The 13,604-nt window shown below is 36.3% G+C and overlaps 2 protein-coding genes across 2 annotated transcripts; both read left to right on the forward strand.

Moving 5' to 3' along the window:
• The first annotated feature begins 7,205 nt into the window (after positions 1 to 7,205).
• Positions 7,206 to 9,005, forward strand: LOC127792128 (1-aminocyclopropane-1-carboxylate oxidase-like). Its single transcript, XM_052322497.1, has 4 exons — positions 7,206 to 7,423; positions 7,548 to 7,774; positions 8,099 to 8,432; positions 8,523 to 9,005. Exons 1-4 carry the CDS (start codon positions 7,319 to 7,321, stop codon positions 8,811 to 8,813), a joined length of 957 nt encoding a protein of 318 aa, XP_052178457.1. The 5' UTR covers positions 7,206 to 7,318; the 3' UTR covers positions 8,814 to 9,005.
• On the forward strand, positions 8,867 to 9,522 carry LOC127791704 (uncharacterized). Its single transcript, XM_052321682.1, has 2 exons — positions 8,867 to 8,879; positions 9,134 to 9,522. Exons 1-2 carry the CDS (start codon positions 8,867 to 8,869, stop codon positions 9,520 to 9,522), a joined length of 402 nt encoding a protein of 133 aa, XP_052177642.1.
• Positions 9,523 to 13,604: the final 4,082 nt, after the last annotated feature.

Below are 13,604 nucleotides of genomic sequence, written 5' to 3' on the forward strand. Positions count from 1 at the left end.
TTTATAATCTCAGGAGAATCTTTGAGAGACTTGTAAAACAATAGACAAAGTATGGAGGTGTCCACCCTTAGACCAAAAGGGTTTAGGTAGACATGGCCACGGTTCATGAACCGCCGGTTCCGGTTCAAGAAATCTTTGAACCTGAACCGAACCGCCCAAGGGCGGTTTGGGACGGTTTGGTTTCGGTTTCGGTTCGTGCCGGTTCGGTCAACGGTTTGGACCGGTTCGGTCAACGGTTTGAGCCGGTTCGGTCAACGGTTCCGGTTCCGGTTCAAACCGAATTTTTTTAATTTTTTTTAAATATTGTTGTATTCAATTTTGGTCCTTGTTCCGTTGTTCGGTTCGGTTTGGTTTCGATTTTTAATTGTTAAATGTAATTGTAAATATAAATATTCTCAACCATATTTTTAATAAAAAAACACTACTAAAAATTGAAGAAATATAAGTAATAATTTCATTAAAAATAATTAAAACAACTAAACAAGTATGTAATACAAGTAATTAATTTTTACAAATGTGAAAAATAAAAAATAAAAAATAGAATTAGACTTAATTTCATTAAAAAATAATTACAACAAAAATGTAATACAAGTAATTAATTTTTGCAAATGTGAAAAAAAATAAAATATGGACTTGGATCCTACGCATCTTCATTGGAGTCGGAAGTCGCCGTTGTTGAACCATCATTAACCCATTCGTCAGATGATGATGAATGGATAAGTTCTTCTTGACGTCGCATGTTAGCTCTTTCCCAATCATCGAGGCAAACTTGAGCTTCCAATGATTCTGGAGCCAATCTTGATCTTCTTTCGTCCAAAATGTTGCCTCCACTACTGAATGTTTGTTCAACGGCTACAGTTGAAGCTGGAACTGCAAGAAGTTGACTTGCGATAATTGCAAGAGTTGGAAATGTCTCCTTGTGCCTTTTCCACCGCTCCAAAATTTTAAAATTTAAACCTGTATCATCACCAAACTCAAAAACTGTGGTTAGATAAGTTTCGAGCTCCGAATGTGAGCTCGATCTAGGTTTTTTCCTCCTTTGATCTAAAAATTTATGACCCCATTTCATTGGTTGGGAGGAAGAGGAATGCGGAGCCATGGATGGAAATGATTCTTCACTACTAGGAGCAATAACATATGCTTCATATAATTGATTGCATAAAGTTCTAACCTTAGAAATTATAATATTCACATCAATTTCTTCATTGTTTTCTAATCCTAACAACGAATAATAGTTAGACGAACACTCAATTAAACCATCAAATTTACACCTAGGATCAAATACCATAGTAACAAGAAAAATTTCAGGAATAAATTGATAATAACGTAACCATTTTTCTCTCATTTCTAAAACAGCATGACAAATTTCTTCAACATTAATTCCTTTCCATTAATACACCGGCCACATTCATTGCTTCTATTAAAAATTGATGTGAAGTTGGTTTATAAACACTACTAAGTGTATGAGTAGCATCATTAAAAATTCGTAAAATATTCAAAATTGAACTACAAACATTCCACATAGTTGGAAAAATAGGATATTGTGGAATATAATTTGCTGCAAAAAAACACAATAAATCTTTATATTCAAAAGATTGATTAAGTAATTTAAAAGTTGAGTTCCAACGAGTAGGGACATCTTTTGAAAAACGTTTTGGGGTTTGACCATTGGAGGTGCAAAAATGTGCCCATGCTTTTGCAGTTCGAGGGTGTACCCAAATATAAGAAATAACATTTCTAATTGGATCTAAATAAGAATTAAGTGACTTAATACCATCTTGAACACATAAATTTAAAACATGACATGCACATCTAACATGAAAAAATCTTCCACCAAAATTTGGTTGGCAAATTCTTTTCAATTCATTAATAGAAGCAGTATTAGCCGATGCATTATCAAAAGAAATTGAAAAAATTCTATTAACTAATCTATATTCTTGTAAAATTTGTTGAATTAATCTACAAATATTTTCAGCATTATGACTTTCATCAAAACATCGATACGCAAGAATTCTTTTTTGTAAAACATAATTTTCATCAATCCAATGACAAGTAATACCCATATATGAATGAGTTTGCCAATGATCACTCCAAATATCACTACAAATAGAAACATTAATATTATTGTTTTGAAAATATGTTATCAATTCAATTTTTGAGTTTTTAAACAATTTTAACAAATTCCTTTTCAAAGTATTTCTAGGAATTGATTTAAAACTAGGATTAACAAAGTTTTGACAAAATCGAGTAAAACCTAATTTTTCACCAAAACTAAAAGATAAATGATCAATTGCTACCATTTCAGCTAAACCAGACCTACAATTAGCTTCATTATAATGAAATAATTGAGGAGAGTTTGAAGAGGTAGCAAACCCGGATATTTGTGTTTGATCGCGGCTCAATCCAACCTTGAGCGGGTGCTTTGTTTGCAAATATCGGTTGAAAGTACCATATCCACCTCCTTGCTTGAATTTGTATACCTGATTACAATAATTACAAGATACATCAAATTTATCATCTCCTTTTGGTGTTTTCTTGAAATGAATATTAAAAATATCAGAAGTAGAAATTTTTCCACCTCCCTTTTGTTGAGTTTCACTCTCTTGTGTTTGAAAATTTTGAGATTCAAACTCAACATTTTCAACATTTTCAAAATTTCTACCTTCACTTGCTATTTTTTTGAAAAAAGTATGATAATAAAAAAATATAATAATGATAAAATAATATAGTAACAAGTAATAAATAATTAACAATATAATTGAATAAATTGATAAATAACAAAATGAGAAGATTGAAGAAATTGAAATTAAAATATTAAATGAGAGACAAAATTGAGAGAATAATAGCTTGAGACTTGAGAGAGAGAGAGAGAGAGAGAGAGAGAGAGAAAGTGTGAAAAATGAGTGGGGGAGGGAGGGGTATATATAGATAGGAATTATAAAATTTAAAAAAAAAAAAAAAAGTTGGCTGGGGGTGGCAGCCAACGGTCCAAAATTGGACCGTTGGGGGAGGGGGGAGGGGGGGGTGCACGGCCGCACGGGGGGGCCACGGGGGGGGGAGGGGGGGCCACGGGGGAGGGGGGACGGCCGGTTCCGCGGAACCAGAACCGGCGGTTCCGGTTCTCCGGAACCTTGAACCGGAACCGAACCGAATTTTGCCAGTTCGGTCCGGTTCCTGTTCCGGTTCCGGTTCGGCCGGTTCCGGGTCCGGTTCCGGTTCGAACCGCCGGTCCGGTTCAATTTTGGCCATGTCTAGGTTTAGGGTCTATCAAACCTAGAGCCGGCCCAAGACCCGGGACCTTAGGAGATAATAATTTTTTTTTTTTTTTTTTTTTTTTTTTGGAGGGGGGCGGGGTTGGGGATTTTTTTTGCGGGGTGGGAAAAGGTGCTTTATTCTCTATTGTATTTTTCCCTGGGGGCGCTATATTTTTTGGGGGGCCCCAAATTTTTTGGGGCCCTAGGTAAGGTCTATACCTTGGGCCGACCTTGATCAAATTAACTTTTATAACTTTCATTTTTTATCTTTCAAGTTTCTCTCTTATTTTTTTTGAATTTTTTTGTTTTTGGGCTTGGTCCTCTAGAAGTGTACAGAAAACTATGATACATCAAATTATTTAAGTTTAAAAGTATACGTTCAAATAGTTACTGTTAGAATTGTAATTAATTATTTTTCTTCATATTTTGTGAATTTTCTATTACTTTTCTTAGGTTGATCTCTCTCTCTTCCTCGTGTGTTACGTTCTTTAGTTAATTTAAAGTCTTCAAGACGGAGAAACTAAACATATAGTAAGATAAAACATTCTTATTAATAATCATCATACATTATATATTTAAGAAAAAGATAAATTCAAAAAAGTTTTCCAAATATTATACCCAACGTGTAATATTTGCAAACTTGAAGGGAACAATTATCTTCCAATTCATGCGTAAAATCACTAATAATAAAATTCGATTTGGTTAATGGTTAGTGATTTGAGAATTGTTTTTAATAGAGAAAAATTTCTGTAAAAGTAACACCTAATGCTTAGGTTAGATAGTAACATACAATTTAAGAATAATACTAAGTAAAAGAATAAATAAATTAATCTTATTTTAAACTCTTAATTGTTAATTTTATAAATTAGTAACATTTTAAAATCTATTTTTAAAATTATTATACGAGTCTGAACCACGTGATATTTTGAGCAAAATCTTTTCTATCAAAAAAGTTATGGCATTGACAAGTCTTTTGTATTTATGTGTTACGTGTTAATGATGACTATATATTATTATTATGAATATATATTACTCAAAAATAAAACTAGGATTAGACAATTTTTATACACGTGACACATGCATGACTTGTGGAGGCAAACAGAGACATGAGAGAGAGAGAGAGAGAGAGAGTCAAAGTAAGACATAATCTTTCTTTTGATTTAACAAAAGAGTACATTATTATGATTATTAGTATTAGGTGCAGGCGTTCAACTTTCTCGTCTTTTTCAAATTTCCACAACGTATGCCAAAGGTTTGGAAGATTGATTTTCTACAGCAAATATTCCAATAATATTACATTGGACTCATTTGCAAGAAAAACGAGAAAAGCATTGGGCGTGGGCCCGTTCAATAGGGATTTTTTAGTTTTTTTAATTAATTATAATAATATTATTATTATTATCAAAATATAATAATAAGTTTCTTTATGTGAGAGCGTGTCTTGAGGAGTTTTACGAGTAACTAATTTGTGAGTGACTTGCAAGAAAAAAATTAATTAAGAGTACAAGTGAGACTCTCTGATATTTAAGTTAGTTTTGTGTCAAAATAAACTTGCAATCGAGTCGAGTTGAACTTTACTAAACTTAACAAACCTAAGCTTAGCCTTGAGCTTGAGGTTGAGCTCAAGTCGACCTTGGAAGCTCCACTCAAACGTAGTTAACATGAATTGATCTTGAGGTTGGCTCATCAATTTGGTTGAAGAGCCAAGCTCGGCTCGCCAACAATCAAATAGAAGGTTGTGCAGAGGCAATAACAGAGGGTTGGCTGTGCAGCAACTGTGAGTGGCGGGAGAAAGGGAAGACGTAGTGACGGTTGACGACGAAAGGCGAGATGGTGGCAAGAGGAAGGCATCAAAGGAAAGTGGAACAAACAAATATAGACCGTTGAGAAGAATATGAACATGCGACTAAAGGAAAAAGAGAGAGGAACAGAACAAAAATGAGTTTCTTGGCCCTACTAAATCTAATAAATGATATAATGATGATATGTATGTACATGTATATATGTTAAATAATATATTTATAAATGAGACTATTTTCATGAGCTAATAATGAACTTCTAATTAGACTTGTTCACGAGTCTCTAATTGAGCCAACTCGCGATTTAACAAGCTGAGTTTTACAAATTGAGTTTCAAAGTTAAATTCAAGTTCAGTTCATTTACCATGACAAATGAATTCAAACCAATTTTTATTGAGCTGAACATCGAGCCGCTTACAAATGGTGCGGCTCATTACCGACCTGATGCCAAAAGTATAGCAAGCAAAGTTATATCTTGAGAAAAGTACTGAGTATACCCTTTGCTAAAAGAATCGTCTCCTATTTATAGAGGAGAGAAGACTGACAAATGAAGGAGAGCCACAACCATTAGTGGGCATTTTTAGGCTCTCTTTCAGATTTATAAGCAAGCACATTGGGGATAGAATTGACTTTCAAAAGCCTTTCGAATAGTTGTTAGTGAGTGACTCATGAATTTTCGAGAAGGTATCTCGAAGGTATTAAGCGAGGCTCCAAAGTAAGATCACTCTGTCTCAACTTCAATAACTCGTGCTAAGGTCATTCGGTTTTTCACAAAGTCTCTTGTCAGTTTCTCACGAGTAAGTCTCTCACGAGCAAGTCTTACACGAGTCTAACCAAATGAAAATGAAATGATATATAGTAACATTTTAATGTCTAACCAAATGAATGAAATGATGATCAAATTTATTAAGTGTTTTTGGGGTATGGCATTGGGCTTTGAGAAGATTCAGCCGACATTAGCACACCAAACAAGAACATAAATATTTGATTTGGGCATTGAAAACCTTGAATCGTCAAGAACATATAACTCTTCAAATGCACCTATCCGAATTGTTAGGTAGAAGGAGATAAAAAATACTGGAAATCGTGATTTTGATGTCAAATTATTTACTACTCAAACCTTCAACTGGGAATACAATTCTATCTATGCTAAATTTCAACAAAGTTAGAGGCTGCCACGACTCTATAAATTAGCCAATACATGCTTATCAGATGAGGGAAAAATCAATAATCACGAGCTTAATGTTTGATTGTTTAAACAGTATTAAAGATGAATGTTTTTCTTAGTTGCGTCTAAAATGTGTTTTAAGAGCACATTTGACAAAAAATGTTATTTCAACATCCGCATTTTTATTTAACCAAACAAATTATCATTAATATAAGAGATTTTTTATTTTATGAGAAAAAAAAATAACTCGAAACTATTTTACTTTTTTTTACCATAACCGAACAAATTTACTATTACTATCAAGAATTACCCTTTTAAGTTCTTATTACATAACCAATCGATTTAATTGCAAATATTTCACCATGCACCTATAACCTTATTATATGGAAAGTGAAATCCTTTTCACCACTAGTTTAGTACTTTCAAGCAACTTAAACTTTGTACAAATTGTGTTTGTAATCATGGCTACTACAATTTATACCCACATGGGTAAAAGCAATGAGCCTGCCAATCAGTCAAAGTCTCTCCGAGAAACTTCAAAGATCATATGTAACTTAAATTTGCATGCCTAATTGGGAAGAAGAGAAACAGCAATGGAATTTCCCATGGGTTCATCTCTCGCAAAACAATAATTAAGATGGCACATGAATGGATAATAGTAAGCAGCCAATCAAGTTATGGTCAAGAAGGCAAAAATAAGGTCCAATTGGTTCCACCATATTGGAGGAGAGATGGTCTAACAAGGCACAACGAGTCTTTGGCCGTGGAGTTGGACCAAACGTCCACTCCGTGGGTCCTCATATATACAACCGCACTTGTCTTATTCAAATTAGGAAAACGGTATTTTCGCCGAATTTACGCGCAGATCATATCACCAGAATGATATTTTCTATACAATTTCGCTTCTAGCACTATTTTCTTCCCAACCTGGCACAGTACCATTATTTCTTCACCCTTCATGTTATTATTCAGGTCACTTCTATAAATAGCACACCCAATATCTCCATATTTCACACACCAATAGCAAACAATAACTTAGCAAAGAATCATATCATATACTGAGTGCTTGTGAGTGAGAGAAAGAGAGAAGAAAAGCAATGGAGAACTTCCCAGTGATTAACATGGAGAAGATGAATGGAGAAGAGAGGGCAGCCACCATGGGGCTCATCAACGATGCCTGTGAGAACTGGGGCTTCTTTGAGGTATGCAAAAAGCATACATACAGGCTTAATTTCATTATGTTTCAAACACCTCCATTTTTGCGGCCCAAATAGCTGGTAATATTTCTACAAGAGCTCATTGGTCCTTGTGTTGTGTTTTGTGTAGTTGGTGAACCATGGAATTCCTCCGGAGCTAATGGACACAGTGGAGAGATTGACAAAAGAGCACTACAAGAAGTGCATGGAGCAGAGGTTCAAGGAGCTGGTGGCAAGCCAGGCTCTAGAGGGGGTCCAAGCTGAGGTTACAGACATGGATTGGGAAAGCACCTACTTCTTGCGCCATCTCCCCCTGTCCAACATCTCAGAACTACCCGATCTCGACGAGGAATACAGGTACTGAATTGTTTGATCTCTACTCTAGCTGATCACACATGATCAATGAGAATGGTTTTCACTGGTTGAATATTGAGCTGTTTCCACCAAACGTGGCAGCCAGTGAAGGGGCAGAAGGTGATGGCTTAACAGGGTCATAACCTTCTGTGATTGGACACCTTTAATAGAGACAAGGAATGATTGGAGAAAATATAAAAAGGCACCCGCATGGAAAATTTTCTTATTTTCTTTCTAGTTCTTTCAAAAACAGAATCACACAATTTATAGCCCTTTCATGATCATCCCATTGATCAATCTTCTCCAATTCTATCTCTGAATGAGCAGGAGGGTCATGAAGGATTTTGCTGAAAGGTTAGAGAAGCTAGCAGAGTATCTCCTGGACTTGCTATGCGAAAACCTTGGACTAGAGAAAGGATACCTAAAGAAGGCCTTCTATGGAGCAAAGGGTCCTAATTTTGGCACCAAGGTTGCCAACTACCCGCCGTGTCCTAAGGCAGACCTGATCAAGGGGCTGAGAGCTCACACTGATGCTGGTGGCATCATCCTCCTCTTCCAGGATGACAAGGTCAGTGGTCTCCAGCTCCTCAAGGACGACCAGTGGATCGAGGTCCCCCCAATGAAACATTCCATCGTCATCAACCTTGGCGACCAGCTTGAGGTATAATCATAACTTCCATCTAGTTGCATTAGCTCAACCAACACCAAACTTTATTTAGGAAAAAATTCTAAAGGACCTTATCAATTTCAGGTGATAACCAATGGCAAGTACAAGAGCGTGCTTCACCGTGTGGTGGCACAAACAGATGGCACCCGGATGTCAATAGCTTCTTTCTACAACCCTGGCAATGATGCTGTTATCTATCCAGCACCAGCAGTGGTTGAGAAAGAAGTACAGGAGAAGGAAGTTTACCCGAAATTCGTGTTCGATGACTACATGAAGCTGTATTCTGCCCTGAAGTTCCAGGCCAAGGAGCCAAGGTTTGAAGCCATGAAAGCCGTGGAAGCTAATGTAAATCTAGGTCCCATTGCAACAGTTTAAAAGAGTCAATGCATATAAAAGAAAGGGATGTTTGTTTGGGTTGGAAAGGGTGGATGGGGTTTGAGGGTGGGTCATGCAATTTGGCATCATATGGATAATTTGTAGTGTGTGACACATTTTATTTGTAATGATTCATTAAAGTTATCTATTATATTAAAAGTTGATTATAAACATAATTCAGTTCACTATTCATTCCCCTGAGTCTTTGCTTTTCCTTTTAACAAAGCTGCAGTGAATAAAGGAAGAACAATCATCTCATTTTTCCTATAAGTTAACAGAGAAAATAATCTTAAACCGACAGTAGTCTTCGAGGTTTCTAGAAAAGCCTCTGGCAGGTCTGATTCCTGCGCCGGAGACAGAATCAGATGGGCCTCCTGTGGGGAGAGCCTCTTCTGGGATGAACCTCGCGGCGGCTCTGGTTGCTGAGCGCGACCTCGCCGAGGCGGCGAAGGGTCTGATGCCACTGAGGGCGTTGAAGCGGCTGGCGGAGGAAACGGACGGCCAGGATCGGAAGATGAGGAATATAGACGGTGGAGATGGGGGGGCAGTAGATGCGGTGTGCTGTGTGCGCATGGAGAGGAATAAAGGTATGGCTTTTATCCTCTGCGGGGATACCTACTGCTGGGTGTGTTCTCAGGAGCTATGGTTGAATAGTGGGTCTTGTCCACTTTGCAACCGTGCGATCTCCCAAATCCTTGATATCTTTTAGAGATCAGTTTTGTGATTACGGGCTTTTCTTTTTATTTTTTATTTTATAATTTGCAATTAGATTTGGCAAAAAAATATTATTGATATGTTGGATTTTGTGAAGAATTTTGTATAATTTTGGTATGAATTGGGCCTGGCCCATGAATCTCTCATAATTGGGTTACGTTGAGTGGGCTAGGCCCAAAGAGTTTTAGTCATAGTAGGTGGTGGATTTGGCACCCATATTATCTAGCTGAATGTTTGAACCGAATGGACCTTGTCTTGTCTGTCTGGCTGGCTTTTAGTTTTTAGGTATTTGTTCAGTTTGTCTATGAGTTTGTCATAAATTTGTTTTTCGTTTTGGGTTCAATTATGTAAAAAAAAAAAAAAAAAATCAGTTAAGAACCGAATTAACTGAATTTTTAATGCCCCTGCAAAAGTATGCCTATAATTATAATCAAACTACAAATAAGTTCTCCTAATATTACTATAGAGTAAATTGCAAAAAACATCCTGAGATTTAGTAAAATTGTAAAAAAAAAAAATTAATATTAGAAAAATAGTAATAATTATCTCTATTATTAAATAAATAGACAAAATAACCAATTTACTTTCCATTCTCCCTCTTCTCTCCTTTAATTGAAAAATAAAAATAACAATAAAAAAATAAAACGATGCCTACATGTGATGAACTGGATTCATCACTTGGCTTCATTTCATGCAAATTTGGGTTTAAAGAAAAGAAATAAGATGAAAAAGAAAAAAAAAAAAGTCAAATAGAAAGAAAGGGTAAGTGAAACTCTTGATGACAAATCTCGTTGGTGAAAGGCTTTCACAATCTAAGTTTTGACGAAACCCAAATCCACCCAAAGTAGAAAATGGATAGAAAAAAGAAAAAGAAAAAAAAATGATCTCTCAAAATCTAGACTTTTTTTATTCCATGAAACCTTAAAAGAAAGAGTTAAAAAAATAAGAAGAGAGAGAGAGAAAAGGTTCAACAGAACCCAAATTCGTTTGCATTTCGTTAAATAAAGAGAGAATAATAATAATAACAACAACAATAATAATAAGAGTTTGATAAAACCCACAATAAAGAGAGATGAAGAAAAACACTAAAAAAGATTTGTCAAAACCTAGATTTATTTGATTATGTCAAGTTTAGAATAAAAATAGGAAGATAAAATAAGAAGAAAAAGTAAAAGAAAAAAAAAATGAAAGTTTCGACAAAACCTAGAGATCGAGAAGAATAAGAAGAAGAAGAAGAAGAAGAAGGGTTTGAATCCAAATAATTTGAGTTTTATCAAACTCAAAATAAAAAAGGGAGAGAAAGAGAGACTGAGAAACTTATTTAGAAATTGTGTCAATTAATAACAATAAAAGAAGAGGGGTGGCCAACTATGAAGGGAAGTCGACAACAAAGGTAGTAGTTATGACAGAGATGAGAAAGAAAAGAAAACGAGCAAAAAAAAAGGGAGAGAGATAAAAGAGAAATAAGATTTTATATATAAGATAATTTGGTCATTTTTATAATGTTTATCGAGATTAATTAAAACAAAAGCAAAATTTACAACATAACATTAAATATCACAAGTAATTATTGCGTTTTTTCAAACATCAAAGATAATGTTTGCAATTATCTCAAATCTCAAGTGTAATTTTTCCATTACTGTATTACTATATTGTATATTATTTTGGCAATTTGGTAGGTTGTTGAACTATTATTATTATTATGTTACTTTATCTTATTTGTTGGCATCAAGTATGCTTGTATAGTTGGCAAATTGTTGGACCATTTTTATTAAGAATTTGGTAGGACAATTTTAAACTTATAGATTTTTTGATAAAAAAATTAATTAATCTGGTAACCATTCGATTAATTCAAAATAACTAGTTAAACTGAAAATATGCCTATTCAAATCAGTTTCAATTATGTTATTTATCATTTTAATTATTTTAATTTTGTAGTCAAATTAGTCAATGTGTCATTAAACAAATTAAATTGTAAGCACCCCCGCCCGGATATCCCAACCACCCGGTCTATCCAAACGAAAGCGCTTACGTAAGGGAAGATAAACAAATACAAGACAAAATGCCCTGACATGCATTCATAAAAGAAATGCCACAGCGGAAGCAAAATGAAATACATGCATGTCCGCAGGTACCCCGCTGGGACAGCGGTCAAGGAGTATATATAAAAAGATACAGACACCTGTGCCAACAATAGGAGGTACAAATGACAACCTGGCACAGTCAAAAATAAAAGACAGCGACTCTAGCAAAACATCAGAGATGACGGGGGCAGCTAACTGTACACCTTACCAACGCGGCCGGCTGCTAAATGGAACGATCCTCGCCCTCGGCCTTTGCTTTACCCTTACCTGGAATGATGGAAAGCAAGGTGAGTCGCAAGACTCAGCAAGTTTATAAGAAATGAAAGGCTATAAATAAAAGAAGAGACCATCCCAAACACAGCCCCACAAGTACACACAAGTCATGAGACGCTACAACACAACAGTGCAGTATAGTGAAAGCACATACCGGTCCTTGGGGCCCACACAAGACACCTGGCACCCAAGTCCCATACCAACCTGCCGCTGCCCTGGAAGGCAACAATATCCTCAACAAACCTGTGCGCACTGTCCCGGGGCGGTACTCCCGTCACCCGTATCCACGTCGGTACTCCCGACAACCGAGCCATAGGCTCCCTCGAAACGGTACTCCCGTCCGAGAACTAAATACTATCAGTAGCCATGCAATGCACATAAAATGCAATGGCGTAGTGAGCATCAACGTGATACCAGGCGCCCATACATCCAAGCATCAGGCCATGCTCCGCCCATATAGTAAGCCACACACGATGCATATGCCCGTGCTGGATGCATTATAATCAAGCTAAAATGCCCGTGACCAAGCATAACCAAATCATGTTAATCCCAACATGCAGCCCGTACCCATGTGCACATCAAGCCATGCAACGAGAATAAAATATAAGCAGGCATGCTATAATCACATAACGGCTAAGCAAGTTAGCAGTGCCTGGCACCGGTCAATGGTCAGTGGGTAGGAGAGACTCGCCGGCGGCCTAAGGTAGACCGTACGACAGTCACTCCGTCACCGAACCGTCGATCCCAGCCCCCACTGCACAACCGCTTCAGCCAAAAAATAACCAAAAATCCAATTAATACCCGAACCGCTAAGAACCTAGCCCCGGGTGAGTACGGCATCATTCCCAACAGGCAGGGGGTGGCACAAACCCCCGTAGGCAACCAACGAATAAAACCCACGAGATCCATTTAATAAATTAAATCTTAAACTAACCGTTTAAAAACTTCATAATTAATTAATGGCCGAAACAAACGAAGGGAGGCCCAATAAATCGCCAACGACAGAAACGACGAGATAGGTAAGAAGAACTTGCCTTATCAGAGATATCCTTAGGCTCGTTTGGTCCAAAAGTAGTAAAAATTATACAAACTGCAATATCCCAATTATTTGCCAAAATTAATAAAATTGGACGCAAAACGAAATTCTGACCGTACAAAATATTAATCACTAGCTGCTCTACATACCTGGATAATTAAATCGCGGATTAAACCTAATTTAATCCAATTTTTCAGCACCCAAAATCTCCCAATTCACGTCGCTGTTCTTCCCGATTTCCTCCGCTGCTGCCGACTAATTGCTCCAATAGCCTGTTTAATTGGCTGATTAGAGACGTTAAATTAAGAGGGAAATGCTTGGAGGAGAGGCAGCCACGTTGCTGCCCCAATTTCTTCTAATACGGCGCCGTTGGCGCTTCTCAATTACTGAAAACAAAATGATTTTTTTGCCATAAGTCAGCAAACAGCAAGGCATCACTTTAAACCTATATATTCACTTGAGCTAGCTAATTTAACACCTCAGCACTCACGCTACTCCCTTAGTCTTAGGGTTATTAATAAATAATTTATTATTCTTATGTTTATTAATATTATGATTCTTATACTTAATAGTATTATTATTAATATCAACTAAATATATATATATATATGAATGACTACTTTAAATTAAATTAATGCAATAAACTAGTAACTCAATTAAATTACGATTTATGGGTCGTTACAA

Source organism: Diospyros lotus, chromosome 15 (assembly GCF_014633365.1).
Source record: "Diospyros lotus cultivar Yz01 chromosome 15, ASM1463336v1, whole genome shotgun sequence".
Classification (NCBI taxonomy): domain Eukaryota; kingdom Viridiplantae; phylum Streptophyta; class Magnoliopsida; order Ericales; family Ebenaceae; genus Diospyros; species Diospyros lotus.